Source organism: Lissotriton helveticus, chromosome 10, assembly GCF_964261635.1.
Source record: "Lissotriton helveticus chromosome 10, aLisHel1.1, whole genome shotgun sequence".
Lineage (NCBI taxonomy): Eukaryota > Metazoa > Chordata > Amphibia > Caudata > Salamandridae > Lissotriton > Lissotriton helveticus.
Window position 1 is genome coordinate 252,887,820 of NC_136071.1, and position 22,435 is coordinate 252,910,254.

The window sequence follows — 22,435 nt, forward strand, 5'->3', positions numbered from 1 at the left end:
GGGCTGTTTCTGGCCCACGTTTCCCCTTTATGTGGTGGCCTCCAGATCACAAGGTAACCAGCAACGAGAAAAACAAGTGTGGGGGGCTGCAGGAGCAAAGCAGCTCCCCACAAGAAGTTTTATAAAGTTACTGACCCTAAGTTTGGAGGGTCTAAGAAAACTATGCCCTCCTCTGGCTTGGTCTATAAATCAATACTCCCAAAGTTGCAAATTCTGTTATGTAGCCGTGAGTGCAGCGACCTCTATTGGTTAGTCTTATGGCTACATGTTTGTTGGCTAAGTTTAAGAAAGACACAGACGCATGTTTATATGCTTTATTTAAACATGTTATTACTGACAGTAATGATTATTCCTGAAAGACTGCAATGCTTAATTAATTATAATGTGTGCATACACCTGCAATGCTTTATTACTTACAATGATTGCAGATTGATTATGATTAATGTAGTCACTGATGAAATGATGGAATATGACATGTGAGTCTGGTCTTTAAGTGTGGTAACATTGACATGATTTGGAGTGACACTCTCCTATACTATTAAATGCTACATTGTATGGGAGGTGGGTACTGCGATTTTGCATTCATGACCCTTTAGAGGTCAATTGCAGTGTTATTGAAGGTATTTTCCACCAGTCATATGTGTATTTGTAAATTACTGCATATAAAGTAGTGTGTGTAATAAATGTACTGTTACTTTTCTAAACAAAATAGACTGGACAGTTAATTGTTTAGTGTTATTGTTTGCCAGCGAATGCTGATGACTGCCCACACCATTTTCCCTGAGTAGCTCTGCTTCGCTACCCTGAGAGAGTCCAGCTCTACAATGTAGTGTTTGGTTCTCAGTTGGATGATTTTGGGTTCATTACTTGTGCAGGCCACACAACTAATGGCCCATTTCCTTACACTCACCCTTCTAAGGAGGTGGGGAGACTGCATCGTCTGGATCCAAAAAGCGCGTTGTCTTTCTACATTGAAAACACGCAAAAACAACAGGTGGAAGATCAACTCTTTCTTGGCTTCACCAGAGCAAAGAAAATACGAGCAAAAACAGACCATCCCCACATGGTCTACATTAAGTTCTGCTATGCATTGAACAAGAATCAAACACCTGAGGACTTTTGGGCTCATTCTACCAGAGCCAAGGTGATCACTGTGTCAGTTCACTGAGTCCCCTTCCGGGACATCTGTTGGGCTGCTAAGTATGCATCTCTGTACACCTTTACCAAGCACTACTGCCTGGACAGTCCAGTCCATCATGCCAGGCACTTTGCCCATTCAGTTCACCAGGACTTCTTGGTCTAATCAACTCATAGACCCTCCTCTGAGGAGATATTGCTTGGGTGTCTATTCTAAGTCTAAGTATCTGATAGAGACATCTAGCTGCAGATTCCTTACTTTAGAATCCTCTCCAGACATGAGACTGGACCTGGAAATATTTTCCTCAGCACATCCGCACACCGACAGAGGGCATCACGGGACTCCATATCAACATCTTCCACCAGATATGACTTTGATGGAGTCCAAATAACTCCCTCGTCGACACTCTGAAGTGAGTTCCTTCTTTTCTGCACTTGCAACGCTGATCCGTAGTGGTTAAGGAGCATTGTTCAGTCCCATCTCTACGTCTTGTCGAACCCTGGTGCTTCAGAGTCTGTTCGGCCAGTGACGGCGCCGCTGATGGACGTCTATCTCATTTATTATTTCTGATGTCAAGATGACGCAAAGGCATCTGGCGGCGCCGGGTGTGGTGCCGAAAGTACCTTCTTCTTTGGATGACTCCATCTGGTGTTATTCAGCCCTTGTGTCTCTTTCCTACGGGAATACACAGCTTGGTAACTGAAGGAGAGAATATTGAGGGTCTAAACCCTTTGCAAAATGCTGTCCAACCTCCTGTGGAGGAAAATTGGCTTGCTGAATTGAGGGAGGTTAGTGGATTAGAGTCCTCTCCAGTTTCAGATTTACTTTCTCCACCTGATATGATAACGGAGAAAAATTCTTCCTTGGCTGAAATATTGAAGAGAGCAACTGTGGTGTTGGATTGCTAATTTCCCTCAGTAACATTATCCACGGATCCTTTGGTGAATATTTTTCATCAAGGTGAAATGGGAATGGAGCCTGTGCTCCCTTTTAATGAGTCCCTATTTGACCTGCTATTGGGAGCTTGGGTAAAACCCCTGTGGGGAGCTCCAGTTGACCGAGCCGTGGGCGTAGGCATCGACCCGCCCCTGGCGACCCTCTTTGCCTCCTGCGACATACCACTACAAAGGGAATGGTTGTTCAACCTGCTACAGCTTCATCAGACCCTAATGCCCTTGATTTGGTTCCATCAGGCAAACAATCCAGATGGTTAGAAAGTTGTGGGAGGAATATATTTTCTTCTGTAAGCTTGCCATTGAGTTGTCTAAACACTATATGCATTATGGGCCGGTTTTATCGTGCTTTATGGGACTTCGTAGTGCAGAGGCTGCCATCACTGTCAGTGGAAGCAGAAATGAGTTATTGCAGGTGGTGCAAGATGGCCAGGAGGTGGTGAGATTCACCTTCAAATATAGCAAGGACACCACCGATTCTGTGGGTAGAGCTAAGGCTCAGTCAGTTGCTCTGCACATGCATGCATGGCTGCCTCAGTCTGGATGTTCAGGGCCGGTGCGGGAGAGCCTTAAAGATATGCTGTTTGGTCTCCATTTATTTGATGATCAGGCTGATTCAGCCTTTAAGAGATTCAGAGCTGGTTGATCTGATAAGCCGACTTAAGGTATTTTGTAAACTTGAGTCTGGGGTTCGGTCTTCTGTAGAGCGGTATCTACACAACTTAGTTCTGTTCTGTTTCATCTGTTACGTCTAGGGTGGTGTTTTGCTTAATGCAAAGGTTTATTGCCTGGTGTTTTTAGTCCCGGACAGTTGGAATTATAGAAGTTTATTTCTACGATAAATGTTTTTTAAGTTGAGCCTAGAGGCAGCACGCCTGCGCTGCTCTGCGAGGCATGCTGTAATCTTTCTGTGGGATTTGAATACACCCACCACATGCCCACTGTTTTTCATTTGTTGCTTGGTCCGCCTTTACAAATTCCATAGTTTTCATTTGTGATGAGTACATTTGTCCCGCCTCGTGGCTATTTGGTCCCGTCCTGGCTACTGGCCCTGCTACATGGATCCTTTTGATATGGGACACATGTTTTGTTTATCCCTCTCCTTGCTGTGTGCTCGCTGGCACAGGGCGCTGCTTGCAGTTCCCTTAATCCACCCGTGCCTTCTCCCAAATGGGGTGTGTGGAGGGGTTGTGTTAATAAGTGAGTGGTGGGTTCGAAAAAGTGAATGTTAAAAAGTACCTGGCACGTGAGGTCTAATAAATTTAATGGGCCCCCGTGCTGGTACTGTTAAAAGGGGTGGCGTAGAGGTATTTTGTATGTTATTGTACAACACCTCATGTGTGCGTCGACATGTTTCGAAGCTAGGCTGCTTCTCCAGGACGGGGTGCACAGATCCCCACCTTACTCACGTCAGTGTGTCACTAGGCATAAGTATTAAACCCAATACTGTTTAATTCGTCCGAAAAAAAAGGCTAATATGTGCCTACTTATTGATTTAAAGATATCTGCAATGAATACCTGAAAAGCATGGGAAACAAAAGAACACAAAAAGAAGCATAGAGCATTATAATAGTGAAATATCCAACATGCTGGTTCAGTGACCTAGAAAAAAGTGTGAGGGCAGCACTATCTAGACAAAATATGTCATCCTATTCCTGTGAGGTGCCCTGAAAAGCACAAAACAAGACACACATACGTAACATAAAACACACACTCTATTTGGATATCTGTTTAGATGATGTTATGCTCTGGGATCTAAATATATCATTATGGTAAAACAAATTTTAGTGCATACTTGCTGCCAAACAAATGGTTAGCACCATGAGCCTCCAGGACGGTGGGGTTGTAGAGCTTAATAGCCTCCTGGACAAAGGTAAGTAAATCAAACAAAAGTCATGCTTCACCTTGTCCTTGTATTACTTACTTGGCGAAAGTTTCACTGGGACACTTTCATCTAGCTCAGCTGTGCTGTACTCAAAAAAGCAGGAGAATCCCTGTATTTGTCTGCCCCTGACCGTGGCTCCGTCGATGATGTGTGCAGCTTGGATGTCTTTCTTTAAATACACCATTCAATTATCGTTAATTGCTAAAAACCGGGAAGAGGAGGGAGCCATATAAGGTATTTCCGGCTCTGGATCGCCCTCGTATTTAGGGTGAGGGTTATTTTCTATGAGCATGTCCTTACATCAGCATGCTCTTTACAAGTCTATTTGCCGGAAAAAAAAACAACTTAAAGAAATAGACACCTTGGCATAACTACACGGTGCAGCTTACTCTGCGCACGCACAACCATGTCTCCACTATTTCTTTGCCCACAGACACACGTTGGGATTCTCTAGGACTACGCGCAGCAGCTCACTCTGCGCATGCGCAATAACATTGCACTATTCCTTTACCCAACGCACAGACACACGATGTGGTTCTCTTATGTGCAGGTGCTAACTGTCAATGCCACCTCACATAAACAATTACGAGGGCGATCCAGAGCCGGAAATACCTTATATGGCTCCCTCCTCTACCCGTTTTTTTAGCAATTAACGATAATTGAATGGTGTATTTAAAGTAAGACATCCAAGCTGCACACATTATCGACGGAGCCGCGGTCGGGGGCAGACAAGTACAGGGATTCTCCTGCTTTTGTGAGTACGGCACAGCAGAGCTAGATGAAAGGGTCACAGTGAATCTTTCGCCATGTAAGTAATACAAGGACAAGGTGAAGCATGACTTTTGTTTGATTTACTTACCTTTTTCCAGGAGGCTAGTAAGCTCTACAACCCCACCGCCCTGGAGGCTCAGGGTGCTAACCATTTGTTTGGCAGCAAGTAAGCACTAAAATTTGTTTTACCATAATGATTTATTTAGATCCCAGAGCATAACATCATCTAAACAGATATCCAAATAGAGCGTGTGTTTTATGTTACATGTGTGTGTGTCTTGTTTTGTGCTTTTCCTTTTCAGGGCACCTCACAGGAATATGATGACATATTTTGTCTAGATAGTGCTGCCCCCACACTTTTTTCTAGGTCACTGAACAAGCATGTTGGATATTTCACTATTATAATGCCATATGCTTCTTTTGTGTTCTTTTGTTTCCCATGCTTTTCAGGTATTCATTGCAGATATCTTTGAATCAATAAGTAGGCACATATTAGCCATTTTTCAGCTGAATTAAACAGTATTGGGTTTAATAGTTCCGCTTAGTGACACCCTGATGTGAGTAAGGTGGGGATCTGTGCACCCCGTCCTTAAGAAGCAGCCAAACTTCGAAACACGTCGACGCACACATGAGGTGTTGTACATTAACATACAAAATACCTCTACGCCACCCCTTTGAACAGTACCAGTACGGAGGCCCATTAAATTTATGCCAGGCACTTTTTAACATTCACTTTTTCACTTTTTCGAACTCACCACTCACTTAATACCATAACCCCTCCAGACACCACACATAGCCAAAAATTATAGTGCTCCCACGTATTTCGTCGGTTAGTAGCACGCCACATCCCGTAGAGGGTTGCGAAGACCCCAATGATGAAGCATGACACCAAGGGTCCTTTTGGTGTGCGAGGGGTATTTAAAGAACACTGTGTGCTCCCCACCATTGTAGGGACCACCACAGAAACATCTTTGTGTGGATTCCTTTTGTTTAAGTACATAATTCCACTAAACAAATCCATTCCATACACACAATTCCACAACTAGCAATTCCACTCCACGCCACATAATTGCACTCCACGCCACATAATTTCACTCCACGCCACATAATTCCACTACACGCAACATTTTTCCACTACACGCCACATACATCCACTCCAAACCATAACACATTGGGAAAAGACATTGTCATTTACAACACCAATACCTCTAACTCTCACAAATGCAAGACCAATTTGCATTGCAAATGCTTGTCTTGGTTATTCTGCTAGCCGCAGAATGGCTGGACTCTGTCGTTGACGGTTTTTCAGTGTTCAATTTGTGTTGCGTTTTTTATGTTGAGCCCTCTTATGCAGGTCTTACAGTTGATTTACTCTGGAGAAGAGTTCAAACTCAGGAGTGATACCCTTATGGTATATACTATACTCTATATGGAGTATATCTGATAGAGACATCTAGCCGCAGATTCCTTAACTTAGAATATCCCCAGGCGTCAGACTGGATCCGTAAAACTTTTCTGCAGCAGCAACTCTGCGCGCTGCCGCACGGCTATGCCCTGATGTCGTCCACGGATGTGACGTCAGCGGAGCCATATATGCCCCTCTTAGTGCGCCAACGTCCGTTTTCTTCTTTTCCGCGTCCTAACGCGGATCCTGGAAAACCAGCGGTTCCTTGGCCTGTTTTTCGGGTCCTCTCACCGCCTTCGGTGTTCCAGAACAGTGTGCAATGCCTTGAGGCTTTAAGGCGTGCAAGACCTGTGCACGTCGGATGTCTGTAACTGACCTACACGCCATCTGTATGTGGTGCCTTGGAGTGCACCACGACTCCAAAGTGTGCGACGCCTGTCAGCGAATGAAACTAGAGACCTTACGGGAGCGTTGTATGAAATGGCTGACAGCACTGCTGCCCGGTCCTGCACCTTGGCGTCGCTGCTCTCCCTCTCGGATCGAGCCCATTCCCGAGGTCGTTCCCATGAACATCGTTCGGAGGCGGGTACGTATAAGCTTAAGTCGCGGCGGTCTCCTCCAATACACGTGACGCGGGCACCCGCTCTTCTCGCTCCCTGCCGGGCACGGGCGTCCGGCAGTCGCCTCCTCTGTACCCTCCCTTTCCGGGTGCTGGAACGACTTCTGCCCAAATGGAGGCTTATTCTAAAGCGCTCCTCTCTTATTTTGGGTCACACCCTCTCCCTGGTGTGCCTTCCGGTCCCATAGAGGGGGAATGCACTCATGTCGGGTCCTCGCCGGCGGATTCGTCCTCTGCACCGGCTGTGTGCATCGACTCCGGTTCCGGAGCCGATACGGTGCCGACTGGACACGGCCCAGAGTGTCCTCCCAGTCGGCCGTCAAGCCCACTCCTTCAGTCTCCGCATAGCCCTGAGCGGCTTCCTGCGCTGACGTCCGAGGCGGTGCTGGGCTCGACGCCTTGTTCATGTTGCAGTGGGGTTGACGTCTGACGGCACCCAGACTGAGCCCCCTTTGGAGGTTGTCGACGTCCACACGACTCCAACTCAACGTCGGTGGACACCGGTGCCGACATCCACGCCTCCCCTATTACATGAGGTTGGTGTCCCACCCGACTCCTCGGACGTTGATACGACTCCCATGCGGCGTTGGTCGACATCAGTGCCTACGCCTCCTCTTATGCAAGAGGTTTACGCTCCTTTGGACTCCCCTGATCTGAGGTAATTTCGGTCCATGGTGCAGGTACCTTCTGTGGCGTGGCCTCCGGATCAGCCTCTGGCTCCTCCACTTTTGCTGTCTAGTGGACGGGTTAGTCTCCAACCGTCTCCTACTGATAGTTTATTGTCCCCTCCCCGGATGGCAATTGAAGCTAGTGCTGCCTAAGCACGGGCTATTTACAGAACTGCAGCTATTCTTCGTTTTCAGCCCCCTATGTTTCCCTGCCTTCTGATCCTTTGTTGGATCTTCTCCATATGGAGGCGGTTGAGGTGGACCCTTTGCTGCCCCTTGGGGCATCTTTGTTTGACATCATCCTGGCCCCTTGGCGAGGTCTTCCTCTGGTGACCCTGTTGATTGGGCCGTAGCTCGTCGACACCGTCCTTCCCCGGATGATCTGCTCTGCCTATCCCTTCAACCTAGAGCTCAGGGCCTAGTTGTTCAGGCGGCCTTTGAGTCTTCCTCCGCCTTGCCACTGTTACCTCCCACCAGGGAGTCTAGGTGGTTAGACGCATGTGGTCGCCAGCTTTTCGCCTCTGCCAGTGCTGGCATCTGCACATTGAATACGGCTTGCGTGTTCACACGCGCACCCTCTACCCTTTGGGACTTGGTCGAGAACCACCTTCCTTCTATACCAGAAGGCCCGCAGGTAGAATTGATCCGCCCTCTGCATGATGGCAGGGGAATGGCGCAATTTTCCCTCTGCTCTTCCCTTGATGCCACTGACTTGGTGGGACAAGCTCTTGCTCGGTCTGTGGCTTTGCGACGCCATGCTTGGCTGCGCGACAGTCATTTCCCGTACAATGTTCGGGATGTTCTTAGAGATCTGCCTTTCAATGGCGTGGACCTTTTTGACAGCCATGCAGATTCGGCAGTCTCCCCCCTGATGTCTGGGCTACTGTGACTCTTGTGGCACGTCTTTTTGCCTTATGCGTATTCTTCTATTCTGCGTAGGCCATGTTGCCTTGTTGGTGTGATTTTCAGACATGTCCCTGTTCTTTAAGAAGCACCCGGATAGTGTAAGCGGTTGTTCTGCCATCTCAGTACTCGTTCAGTACAGCCGGACGGCTGGTTCTGTCTTTCCTTCAGTCCTCTGAATGTGTTCTTTGCCCAAGAGGACTCCCCTCGCAGGGGTTAAGACTTACCCTATGTGGGGTATTCGCGGACCATTGGGTAACTGCCTTAGCCTTGGTACGCTCCTATGGAGTCTTCCTTACGGACATCCTTCTAGGGGTCAGGCTGTTCTCTTTTTCTGCCGTTAGCACCTCTCTTGCACTTCGGTTCAAATTGGCTCCAGTTGTCTGTAATGATTCTAGGCCTAGGCATGGGTTCTTTGCCGTGCGGCCTTACCCTCGCCTGCCTTGATGAGGTACTTATGTTTTTTCAGCATTGCAGTGATCCCCTGGTCTATAATGGCTGCTTTTGCCGGCCTCACTCTCTCTGGACCCTTGTTCCCTTCACCTCAGGCGCTGTTCTTTCATGGCTGACGCCCTGTCCTTGATTTGCAAGGGACAAACGCTGCCATGCGGTACGTTTCTTACTATTAGTGCAAACTTGGCTACACCCTGGTCTGTTTGTGTTGTCAGCCCTTACTGGGCTTGTCTTTCAAGGTAGCGGATTACATATCCGTCTCTGTTGTACATTGTCTTCTGGCCTTGTCTTCTGACCACTTTCCCAAAAGCAGTTTTTCCTCATTCACTGCTGTTGCCGCACAAGTGTTTTCCATGCGCCTGCTTTGGGTTCATTCTCTGACACTCTCAAGGGGAGTGTTCTCTTCGGGATACTCACTTCTTGTGTCCCGACTGCTCCCACTATCGTGCCTAGCTCCATCTCCTCCTCTATCTTGCGGGGGACCGTTGTTCCTCCCGGGCGAGGAGCGGATGTTGCTTATGGACCTGGTCATTGTCCTGTCCAGTTCTGCTTCGGCATGTCTGTTGGTACTTTTCGCATGCCCTAGACTATTGTTGTATTACGCTTCATTTTGAGTGTCTTTCTTCTTATTTGATGTCTGCTGTGCTCTTACACAGTAGAATCTTGCTGCCAACGTTCCTTCATGTGGTGTTGTGATCTTTGACCCGGTCTGCTTGAGCTACAAGTTCTTATATAGGTGTCCGGCTTGCTTGGTTCCCTTTTTGCTGGTGGCCTTCTTGCTGTTGCGTCTCTCGCATCTGGGCTGCTCACACTACCCTACAGGAGGGTCTTTGCTATGCTTTGTGTGGTTCTACCTTCCACACGGTATGCTTATGCACCTTCCAGTCTTCCAGTCATCCGCTTGACTATCGTACTTACTGTAAGTCCTGTTTTGGGCACATCTGCTGGTTGCCAGCGGCCCTTTCACATATCTATGAACAGACCGGCTATGTACTGGCGTGTCTTCTGTCTCTCGTCCGTCCCGGCATTTTCTGGCCGTGGGTTGGCATCATACCCTTGCTATCGCACGTATTTTACTGGTGCGGGTTTCAACAGTGCTTCTTTCGTTGTGCATTCTACGCTGGTATGCGCCTATTCTGTCATACCAGTTGCCATCTCTCTGGGCCTTACTTACAGTCAGCAAGCCAGATCCTGCGGATCTCTCAAGCCCTAGGTTCAGTTCCACTTCTCGCGAAGTCCTGCACTTTCCTTTTCACACCTACATATCTATTATGTGTTTTCTTTCTCTCGCCCGTTATACATACCAGAGTTTTCATGCTGTTCTTTGACAGCTTAGGGTGCCTTTGCCTCCCCATGTTTTCCGCTGTTTTCTGAGCTTCATGGTCTGGTGTGGCTGCGCTGGCTTACGGTTCCCACTGTGTTTCATCACCTTGTTGACGGCTGCGTTCCCTCTGGAACTTCATGGGGTTCAGTCGCAGACCCGCCTCCTCTATGGGTATGGCTTTGGTATCTATTCTAAGTTAAGAAATCTGCGGCTAGATGTCTCTTTCAGATGGATGAGTAACTTAGCTTCGGTAAAGATGTATCTGGTAGAGACACAGTCTAGCCGCAGATTCCTTAACGCCTGCCGGTCCTCCCCGTTCTGCAAGGACCTTTTCAGGTGGGGTTTTCTTTACTCGCTTCCCTCCGGGTGGCTTGCCTTTCTACAGGGTGACTTTTTCTCTTCACTCGGACATAGTGTTCATTCTGTTTTTATTGCTCTACTCCTCCCGTTCACGTGATTGGGCGGTATGCTCATATGTCATGTGTCCTTTCCAACCCTGTACCTGGATTGTATGGTGTGGGATCTATTCAGGTTTTTTCCCACTCTCTGCTCCCCCTTCTCCTTCGCCTTGGGGTCTCTTACCATCCCTGCGACAATTGGTTCAAGTCTTTCGGCTCTGCCACATTCTATCGGTCTTTTATTAGGGTTGCGACGTCTTTTCTGGTGACGTCTTAGGTTGACATTGTCCTTGATCCTATGTTCTGGAATTGTAGTCCTTCATGGTTATGCACTATAGTTGCAGGCTTCGGTTGTCTACTGTGCTGTTTTTTCACATCTTCCTCTTCCTCCACAGGTGGTGTAGCCTTCGCTTTTGTGGGGGTGCTTCTAAGAGCGGTGCTCTGCTCTTCCTTCTACTGGTTTGCAGGATACAGTGCCTGGCACTGTCCTTTGTGATTATATTTTCTACAATTTTTACACAGTGTTCCCATATTCTCACAGTTTTTGGTGGTGGCTCCCCGTTGTGGCGCGGGAAAGTTTCTCTGATGAAAACTGACGTCACGTCCATGGACGACGTCAGGGCGAAGCCGTGCGGCGCCGCCCCCGGCGCGCAGAGGTGCTGCTGCGGAAAAGTTTTCCGGATCCAGTCTAACACCTGGAGATATTCTAAGTTAAAGAATCTGCGGCTAGACTGTGTCTTTACCCGATAAATCGTTACCAAAGGTAAGTAACTCTTCCTGTTTGTATATTGTTGTGAGCATCTTTAAATGTACATTTGTGTGTGTGTATGTATATATGTATATATTCCTTGCTGCTGCGGCGTCCAGGAGTTTGTGGAAGTGCCCTCCAGTTTTGAGCGATTTCGTAATATATACGTGTGTGTATATATATATATATATATATATATATATATATATATATATATATATATATATATATATATATATATATATATATATATATATATATATATACACATATATACACTTTTTTATATATAGATAGGTGTGTGTGTGTGTGTTGAGTGGGGTTTGCTCAGCTTATGCAATTTTTGGTCTCACGTTTGAGGGGGTTCAAGATCTATCAAGCAAAATGTATCTCAAAGGCCAGTAACGGGAGCGAGATATGAGGCCACACTGGGGTAGGGGCCCTGTAAAGCATACCGTCATATGTTGTGCTCGAAGAGCTGGGGATGCCCTTCCTTTCAGATTACTGGCTTTCCATCCCCTGGCTTTGTGACTTAGCAAGAAAATACACTCTGCAAAGACGTCTTAAAGAATTGTCTTTCTCTTGACTGTCTCGCGCATCCGATGGCTCCAGTACATAAGAGTAGGCCTCTCCAGGCTAATCAGAGCAGAACTATTTGCTAACCCCGAGCGCATATGTAAGAGGGACTTTGCTTGGGTTAAAGAGTGTTTCTCAAGAAGGAGCTTCTGTGAAAGAGCACAACCTCGCTGCTCCCACAGCGGTCAGTGCCTCATGCCTTGTGGCTACGACGGTGAGTCTCCTCAGGACATGATGCACTTTTTTAATGTTTTGTCGTTTTTACGCTGTTCCTAGAAAGTTATTTATTATTCCTATTCTTTAAAAAGCTGGTGTTAGGAGGGTGAGATCAGCTTTTATCTTTTTACAATTCATCTCTAATGAGACCATTTTGTACACACTTAACTTTTTATGGGTTGCTGTCAGACTCTGGTCAAGTGGCGATTAATTTATGTATTATTCATGTATTTTATCTTGTATCCATACTAACTTGGAGGTATCATATTTATTTATTTGTAACCTGGAATATGTTTTACCGATGTCTGTATGACTTTTATAGTTTTTATTATAAAACTGGAGAAAAAAAATTGTTGAGTGGGCTAATTCCAATCTATGTGTATGGGTATATCCGTGAACTTTGGTACCCCTGTTAGGTACTTTTTAGTTTGTACCCTAATGGAATCTTAGGGTATATGATGTGTCCTTCAATGAGAGGCTTATGTGCAAAAACGTTCATAATACGCTTGGTAATATGAGAAAATGTGTTTGTACGGTATGGTACTAGAGTGTTTATCCCAAAATTCCTCCAGATATTTCTCGAGGGGGGTGGCTGGTAGACTACATTGTTGTTTATATGGCTTCTGTTTTTTTCCCTTGTACTTGTCTTTCAATCATGGGATAGATAAGGTTCTCTACATCTGCTAGATGTAGAACATTTTTAACCCAACGCTTATCTTGTGAAGCTTTATATCATATATATTGCTATTAAGGTTCTGTCTTATGGCCAGTGCTAGTGTGTATGTTTATGTTCTCTTAGCATGGTTAATTAGTTGACTTTCCTGGTATTCTATTATGTTATTATAGGTCTTCAGGCAGATTTTCTATATTAAGTAGTTCTATTCCTTCAATTGGAAAAGGTTATTAAATGTTTTGCTCTTTCTGGATTGTCCTAATGTGGGCCTTATTACTAAAGATTTTTTCTTTGTTTCTGAAGAACATTTCGCTCCTATGGTGTACCATGTCTTCTCTACGAAGAATTATTATAGGTTGATCCTTGAAGGGGAGAGGCGTGGGCCTCTTAGTTTCTACCTTTCTGGCAATCAGGATCATTGCTCTCTTAGAGGTCAATTACTTTTATTATCTACCGGTCTATAGTTGCTGATAGACCACTCATTTCCTTATTCCTGCCTTTAGAGGCTGTAAGTTGGGTTCACACATTGGGATGTATAGTTCCTAGAGGGTTAGACAAATTAATGTTCGACTTTTTTAGTGGTCGGATTCTTTTATTTTGGAATCCTTTTTAAAGTTTTAGGTTTCGTTTTTTTCACCATTCCATTGATAGATGGTCTCTATTCATGAAGCGAGGTCTTGTGGAGACCTTGGTTTTATTTAGACTATCAAGATTCTTTTTGTTCTTCATGTCTTATTTGATTTTATGCTACCATTGTTTAAAGGTGGCTTTTAGGCAACTTGCATTACTCTGATGGGCTTGATGCTGGTGCTTTCAAATGGTATGATTCCGCTGGTAGTTACATACTGTTATGTCACTTTTGCCTACGGATTATTTGTCTCTATTTATTTTTCAATATAAATGTTCTTTTGTTGATACATAGGCATTTAATTATTTTACTCCTATGTCTCCATATAGATATGTACTTTTGTATATAGGGGATATTTTAGAGGTATTTGTACATCTCTAGTTTTTTTCCTATGGATGGACTGACTGCCTTTATGACAATAGGTTCTAATATTGTCTTTTGACTTCTTTTTTATGTGAACATTTGTTTTTTTCCACGGGGTTGCATTTTCTCTGCGCTGTTTACGGAACGATTCTGACCTTTTATGGTTTACAGGTGTTGTTCAGTGGCACAGCCAGCTGTTCTGGGTTTCACAGGTTTGAACATACTGTTCGGGCTAGAGTATATAACCAAATAGTTATGGATGTTGTCTTATTGACTTGGGTAATATCCTCCCAAATGCTTTTATTGTCTTATAATTTTTTGCGACTGTGGTTCTGTACACAGTTATTGTGAGGTGAAAACTTAAAAAGCAGGTTTTTTTTTATTGACAGGGGTATGTTATTACCATGGTTTAAATGTCTCGTGACTTTATTTACCTATGGCCCCTTCTTGGGGACTTTATATGATGGGGTATGTTTCTGCTGACCGATATTAATAAAACATTCCGGTCTCTTCTCTTGTTCTGACCGAAGGTAAGTAACTTGGTCATTTACCCCATCTTTGTTTCTTTAAATTTTTCAAGACCTTTTATCTGGTCTGTCTCCTCTGGCTCCTATCCCTATTACCAGTCTTCGTCGTGTAAATAGAGATCTTTAGCATGAGGATGTATTTGGCTCAAGTGCTTTACGCAGGAATTTTTCTTTTTTTTATTGCAATAGAGCATTAATCCTGCTTCATGCAATCTTGTTATCTTCGCTTTTGGTATTCATATTGTCAAATGTCTCATCTTCCCAATCATATATGTGCTTTTGTGTTAAATTATGCTTAACTTGTATGATATTCATTATTTTTGTAAAACAACATTTAAAAAAAGTTTCATAATTCGGCGTATTTTGGGAAATGAAGGAAGATTCAGTCTTAGTGCCTCGCCTATGAATACTCACTTATCGTTTTCACACTTTAGCTGCCCTCAGCAAGTGTTTCATCCTCTTCTCCTTAAGAATGGCATTAGATCAACGAAATGCCTAGAAGTGTTACATGATGCTGGTTACCCAGATGAGCATACTCATTTTTGTATTTCTTTTGGTGCTTGGATTTCAGCTGTGCAAGAAAGGAATTCATATGCAGTTAGCGTGTGGAAGCGAGTCAAAGCCAAGTTGGAGGGCAGAGATGTGGATGCCAACAGGAGGATGTCTGTTGCTGAACAGGTTAGTTTTATTTGTGCATCTCTTCACAGTTGAAATTACTTCTGCATAATTTAACAGACACAACATGCAAGTTGTCTATGATACAGTACAGTGTGTATGTTTGTGGGAGGTTTTGGTAGTTAATAGGGCAATGTCTAGAAAGTAGTCATTTTAGTAGTCCATCATCCTAGGGACATTTTCCAATGGTAGTCACTGAGTATCGACTTGGCGTACGTTATGCATTCTTTATTTCCCTTCTATATTTTATATACCCTTTTATTTTAACTCTGAGACCTAGCTTAATGTTATTCGAGCTTTACAAACCATGGAAAGATGATTAGAGGTGAACTGTTTCAACCTGTGTATCGTGGTGTAGGTACATTGAAGGGAGAAAGCACAGATTCTTACCCGAACCCATAGCAAATCTTGTAAGACTATTAAATATGAAATATTGTACATGGTTAGGGAAGTTCTGAATTGGTGTGAGAAACTATCACATGGCCCAATAGCAGAGTGTAGGCATTTTATCAAGAGAGCCGGTCAGCCTTCACTTGCCTCCCATGTCATAATGCTGCCAAACTTCTGGTATCCACAAAAAGTGGGCTGAGAAGAATGGTGATTGACTTAGCTATATGCGGGTTGCGAAACAGTGATACTTAATTAAAAAAGTAAGTCATTTTATTTAAAATAGTTCAGCTGAGCAAATCGGGCCCATCTCTAGTTCTCAAGCATCACAACTTGGTCAGATTTGTGGACTATTCAGCTTGAATAGTCATAAGAAAAAACTGTGTAAAAATATTTGAGATGTATGTAAATTAACATTGAATATTCATATGAGATATTCTGACAGCCTGACCATTTGTGGCCCTCGGTGGTCAGAGATTTACACATCAGGATCACCTATCCTACTATAGAATATGATTTGCATGGTGGGTCTTGCCTTTACATTTATGTAAGCCACTTTTGTAAAGTGTATCGGATTATAACAATTTGATTAAAGCTTACCCTGATGGACCTTGTGGTTACTTCAAAGTGATGATATTTTCTAAACATTTACCAATTCATTTTTTTTAGGTTGATTATGTGATTAAGGAGGCAACGAATCTAGATAACTTGGCTCAGCTGTATGAAGGGTGGACTGCCTGGGTATGAAAAGGAAGACTGCAGATCAGTCTGGATCAGCCAGGTCAGACGTCCACCAGAATCAACTCGGCCTCAGGCATCTACAGTATAGCCGCGCCACAGTCGGTGGCGATGCATTCTGGGGCTTAATCTGAGGTAACCTAGGAATTCCAGGTGGAGTGGGAAACGAATCCCGCAGGATAGCTGCACTCGGGGATATGCCAAACATAATGGTCTGTAACCCCCAGGGTCCAGAGAAGAAGCTCACCGTCGGGATAGCTCGAATGTCTTTCTGCTACAGAAGAACTGCAAATGTGTCAGGGGGGTTGGCCGCAGAAAGGAATTAATGTTTTGGAGACGGCAAGAGTGATATGGAACTCTACTCCTCGTGACCCTGTGTACCATTCAGGAAATTCAAACCCCTGTTGTAAGAGCAACGAGATGGCGCCGTCAAGAAATCACAGGGAAGGAAGATTTGACGCGATAGGTTATTGTGGTACTCTTGTTGCTTGGCAGCAGCACTGGTTAAGATGACCAGCAACAGTGGGGTGGAAAGGCTAGGTGACACAGTATGGACGTTGAACATTCACAAAGCGGCAAAGCTGTGTAACAGAAACACTACTTGTGATGGACTTTCAAGATGAAGAAAGAGCTTTTTGTTTGTTTTTTTTCCTCCAGAAATTCTTCTAGTTAAGAGCATTTCCAAATTTGCTTTTATTTCAAGCCTTGCATTTCACAAGCTCGTTCAACTCCCAGCTTAGTTTGTTTTGTAATTGGAAAAGTTCCAGCTGTACCAAAATAGCTTTCAAGGATTACTTTCGAATTTAGATGATCAAATGCAATTTGGTTATTTTTGTTACTCATGTCCTGTAATTGTATCATGTACAGTTTCCGAAAGTACCGTCTCTGTGCATTTGAAAGAATTGAACCTAAACAGGCATTTGATTTAATGTGCACTTTCCCGAGTTTGCAGTGTACATTTTTCATTTGTAATTTACATTTGTCCCTGATATCTCATTCTACTGTGATTGCTGACGTTTACTTCCTAAGAGTAGCTCTTCCAATGTAATCTTTACCTTTTTTAAACCAGCATAGTGTCTAGTAGAGTTTTACATTGTTGCCGACGGATAAACAATAAAGTGAAGTTTTGGTGGAGGTAGAGTGATATGCTTTTTAATTCACATGGTTAGTCATTTCTTGGTTTTAGGTCTTTAATTTTGGTGCCTCCTCGCTACCTTTTAATATTCTGGTACAAGTAAACTGAAAATACATGCAAGCATCATCAGACTTGCATTTAAAGAATTTGTAAACCCATTTGCTAAGTTTTCTTTTTTTTCTGTTTTGTAGATTTTGTAATTATGCCTTTTTAAGTGAACACGTGGCCAGGTTTTATTCAAAACTCATATTTTAAACTCGTTTTTCTATATTCAGTTATTCAAGTCTAGGTTTTCTTTTACCTGGCCCCATAAAATGCACATTTAACGGAGACCGTTTTGAGCCCCCCCTCCCAACCTATGATTGGGGGACTGGGATGTACGCCTGGAAAATAGTTTGTATGGCCAATGCACTCGATAGGCAAACATTTTAATTCCAAAGGTTGCATACATGCTCGTTCACATCTACTGCTATCTTCAGGTCAATTCCTTTACCTTTCCTTTAGGTCCTCTCAGAACAGCCATACCTCCCAATTATACAGTTTTCACTTAAGCCACTCAGTCCCTCCCCACTCTATTGAGTTCAGTACTACAGTTTGAGCATTCATTATCAAATGTCTAGTCCTTAACTACATACAATAAATATATAAAAATTGTGTTCTTCTGCCTGATCTTATGCAGTCACAAGTGTTTTTAAACATCGCCAATGAGCAACTAATTACATAAACTGGAAAGCAAAGCACAGAAAAACATGCCCTTATTACAAATGGCAACAAAATATGGTTTCACTGTTAAAACTTTGAGTACTACCCCTATTCCTTGACACGTGCATACTGACGTCCTGGGCACACTTAGTGTCTGCCAATACGTGCCAGTTTCTATGTATTCAAAAGTAAATGGCTGCAGCTTTAACATATTTGATCTCGCCTGCCTTGACCATATAGTCTACTTTGGGAAAGACAGTATATGCTGTAATGAAAAATGCAGGATGTTTGTTTTTCTGGAGACAGGACGCGTAAGTTGTTGCAGTGCCATTTTACTTTGCTTCGTTTATGAATATTTTTATTGAAACAATTTGTAGAAATACCAGAGAGGAACAGCATTGCACGTTTTATTTCTTGGAAGCTGTGGTGACTCGTGTGCTCCCAGGAATCTCATGTATTAAGCAACTTCTGTCCAGGAGGGAAAACACCTGCACAGAAATTGGTTCTTTATTGCATACTTGAATAAAATGGAATAAAATATTGATAGCTGTGGCGTTCTGTTTGTGTGATTGCTTTTTCCAGTGTTTGTCTTTTGTACTGTAAAACAGCTAACCTATATATTCATGTTGTACGCTTGTCCCTCTGCAAATTTGTCACCTCAGATCTTTCCTTAGACATATGTGATCAGATAACATATATTGCACTTGAGCAGTTTTGTACCACCGCTTCCAATAGCTACTCCCCCCTGGTATAAACCTTACGTTGAACTTTGGCAGGACTGAGAGCTCACCGGTGTTGGGTAACACGGTGCAAGTCAGACCTTATATTCACGAGGCTCCAATAGGAGTAATGAAGCCGTCTGTTTTTTTCAGGTTATTTGGATGGTTTTCTGTCAGAAATGTACATTTGCTCCAACTTTATCCTCACCAAGCTTGTCCGGCTTCAAGCCCTGTGTAAAACGCTGATGCCAAATGGTGGGTACTATCCCAAACTTGGTATTTGGGGTGCCACGGAAAAAGGGCATGATGAGAGCATGTGCGAGTTTTGTTCTCTTATGCACCCCAAAGGGATTAGAGATAGAGTAGCTAAAACATTTATGGAGGAGGCTGGCTCAAAGTCGCGATTTAGAACCTATCTAGAAGTCGTTCAACATTTAGAAGGTGACCTCTCCTGGTCCAGGGTTTTGACTCTTTGTCTAAGCCCATACCAATTCTTGAAAAGCTTCAGCCTAGGCAGTTTTTTTCCTACATGTGGTTCCTCAGCTGGAATAGGTATGAGCGTTCCAGCAGGCCATGGCACTGTTTTGCTTCTCAGAGACCTTATGGTGCATCCTTGGAAGCCTCTTTGTTCCTCTGGGCACACTCTGCACCTTCTAAACTCATTATGGGTCCAGTGACTCAACTCTTGTTTCGTTCAATCCTAGTACTGTGCCACATGGTAGCTGCATTTAGCAGGGAAGCCATACACCTTCTTTGTCGCCGAAAACTGCTTGGTACCAGGCGCAGCAACATAACCAAAGCAATATCTTTGTCCCCTATTAAGATTCCCTTGGCCAACTATATTCTGAAGTTTAAAAGGAACTCAAAAGCTGCCTAATAAGCGTATCTGAAGCAATGATATAAGAATATAACTAGGCCTAAAAGCTGACCACATTTCAAGATCATCTTGGCTCTCACACCTTGAATTTCCCAAACAGTCTACGGGTAGTGCTAGAGAACATCATGCTCCGCTAATTAAACTACTACTACCACAATATTCTGATTTCAACCCTGTTAAAACTTCAGAATACATGCAGTCTTGACACATTGATCCCCTTCGCAGTGACTATTAGGGAAAAAGTGGCAGAGACTTTGATATACAGTTTCCATCTGACCAGCCAAATTCTGTTGGATTCTTCCATTAGGCTGATTCCTCATCTTGTGAATCTCTTCAGGCGCCAAACTGGATCCAGAAGCTCTGGCACAATGACCGGCGGTCACTTTTATGATCTGAAACGTAGATTTAATTGAAGGATACAGCATATAATGGACATAGTTTTGAAAGGTTTTATTTTTTGTCTTGCTTCTAGTTATTGTCCCGTAAGAAGGGCAAATAGCCCGAAATGCATCGGACTCAATATGTGTTATTGTTACTTTTCGTCAGTGTTCAATGAACTTTACAATTGATCGAAAGACGTTTTGAAACAAGTATTTACAAATACAAAATATGACTTTATTCAAACAAATACGTTGTATGAATTTTCTTCCTGAAATTTGTTTAAATTGATCCTAGAGTGGAGCGCCAGGGGATGTTTTCAATATTTATTGGAGGCACTTCTTTACAATGACCGGCGGTGCCATCGATCTCCGTTGAGACGCAATCTTGCCTCCTGACATGACAACACAGAGCTGTATGAAGGTGCCACCCCTGTGCACAGGTGTTGTTTCTTCTTTTTCAAATACAAAGTCACAAATCTAGAGCTCCAATCTTTATGATTTCAGCTTTTCACTGAATTCTCAAATTTCCACAAAACCTTTGCAGTGTTTAGGAGCATTGCTCTGAAAGCAGGCCAGAAGCAGCTGTCTGCAATGGGCCCACACGTCATCTGCTTTGGGTACTTCAGGAGCATTGTGGCTCCAAGTCATACAAACATTGTTCCTTGACGCATGCAAAGGCCTTCAGGGGCAGAGAGACCAACGTTTATTGTGGAATACAGAAGCAAGGTGTTCCTCAGCCGATACCACTCTTGTCAGGTAGGATGAAGTTAAGACACGTCCAAGGTCAATAGGAGGAAGAAACATAAGTGCAGTCGGAGCTCCATGATGTCCAGGCGTTTCTGAACCAGAAGGAGATTGCACAGAAACAGTCATGGTTCCAAATTCTGTTCTGTCGAACGCAAATCCAGTGCCGTACTCTGAGCCGATGCCCCCCGAGATCCATGGGACATCCTTGACTCCGTAGCAGGCTGCGGCTTTCAAGGAAGTCATGGTTCTGGTCTTTAATTTACTCCTGGCTCCGGCTGGTGTGCCTTCTTTCCCCGCTGATCTTTTTGGACTTCCAGGCTGATCCCAGCCCTGTACTTACTAACCCAGCACATAATCAACCCACACCCCCAATGGAACTGCGCCTTCTTCACCAACCATGTTTCGCAGACCGCTCTTCTCGTTTTATGTTGGCAATGGCTATGAGTCCAACAATGCTGGTTCTGGATTCATCACAGGCTTCAGCCGGTGGTACCTTTTACTCACGGAAAATTAAGGGTTATGAATGCAAGATATTGCAAAGCTGTAAATGTTATGTAAATCCACAAATAAAATCCTTGCTAGGAGTTTTAGGTATGAAGGGTGCTCAATTTCTGGCATTTTTCAAGTGTGAAAACATGGTGGGGGAACATGGGGGTAATGATATACCAAAGCAAGTTTGGAATATTTTCTCTAACTGCAAGCACGGGTTGAAATGTGAGCCCCTTTTTGTTTAGCTGTCAATTTTGAAGAACCATGATGGAGGTGGCTGTATGCAAAATGGGAAATTAAACAAAATTAGGTTGGGCTGGCTCTGTTGAGCTGCTTGTCTGTGGCACAAGTTCACTAAAGGAACCTGCTTTTCAATAGGTTGACCCAACCATGTATTGACATGCCCTTTGGCTGGGCAAAAACTGGGTGGAAAATTACTTTAGCTGTGTAAATTAATTCTAGCCTCCATTGTGCCTTATAAGGACAACCACTTTCATGTAGTCTATCTGGCTCCACGTATAGTTATAAAAAGCAAGGCGAGGAAACACATCACTCGGTTTATTTAGAATAAAAGCTTGGAAACATAATATACACGTTTTCCTTTTAAGAAAACGGACTAAACTAACTTTGATAAATGAAGTACAAGATCAAATTATGTGTTTGAGACTTGAAATGATTATTGTGCCTGGGCCATATTGGTTTTTGTCTCGCAGCTTGAAGGCACAAACACAATAAGAGGATGTTAACTAAGTTCAAATTATTGGAAGCACCCCTTTCATGCATAGTAATAATTTGAAAATCTGCATGTGCAACGCTCTTAGTAGATTTCCAGCAGTGCAGCACGTTAATAAAGAGCGAGAACAACTTGCTCAATTCGTTTTTCAGAAAAGTTAGGTACTGTGCAAATCAGAAATTCAATAAGAAGTACAGGTATGTGAATATCGATCTAAAATAATTATGTATACTCGAGTTAACAATGGAATGATTGAAAAACAAAAAACATCTGTTGTACGTGCTGCAGAACTGCTCTACGGTAGGCAGCACTGCAGACAGCCTTTGTGTAGTGATAACTCTCAAAGCATGGAGGTCTTTAGCTGGAGCACCCACAACTGAAGCACTTGGGAGGTTTTGCCCTGGCTGACTTCAGCTCAACTGAAAGTGTGATCATGGAAGACAAAATGCCTCAGCTGAGGGGGCCCCCCTTCTCCTTGCACAACAGAATCAGTAGCTCCTTCCATTACCTGTGCCATCTATCAAATGGCAGTGCTCCATGAAGTTTATCAGCTGCCGCTTCATATCAAACTCTGCGTTGAATTTCAATGTCTGGAACTCCACCCT

The 22,435-nt window shown here is 43.8% G+C and overlaps 1 protein-coding gene across 1 annotated transcript in view; it reads left to right on the forward strand.

The window, feature by feature from the left end:
- The window catches only part of SMG1 (SMG1 nonsense mediated mRNA decay associated PI3K related kinase), a 1,634,890-nt gene extending 1,616,463 nt beyond the window's left edge, over positions 1 to 18,427 (forward strand). Inside the window, exons 62-63 of the mRNA XM_078665250.1 lie at positions 14,820 to 14,926; positions 15,980 to 18,427. Coding sequence (XP_078521376.1) covers positions 14,820 to 14,926; positions 15,980 to 16,057 — 185 coding nt within the window. The 3' untranslated portion in view covers positions 16,058 to 18,427. The remainder of the gene's footprint in view (positions 1 to 14,819; positions 14,927 to 15,979) is intronic.
- The last annotated feature ends 4,008 nt before the right edge of the window (positions 18,428 to 22,435 follow it).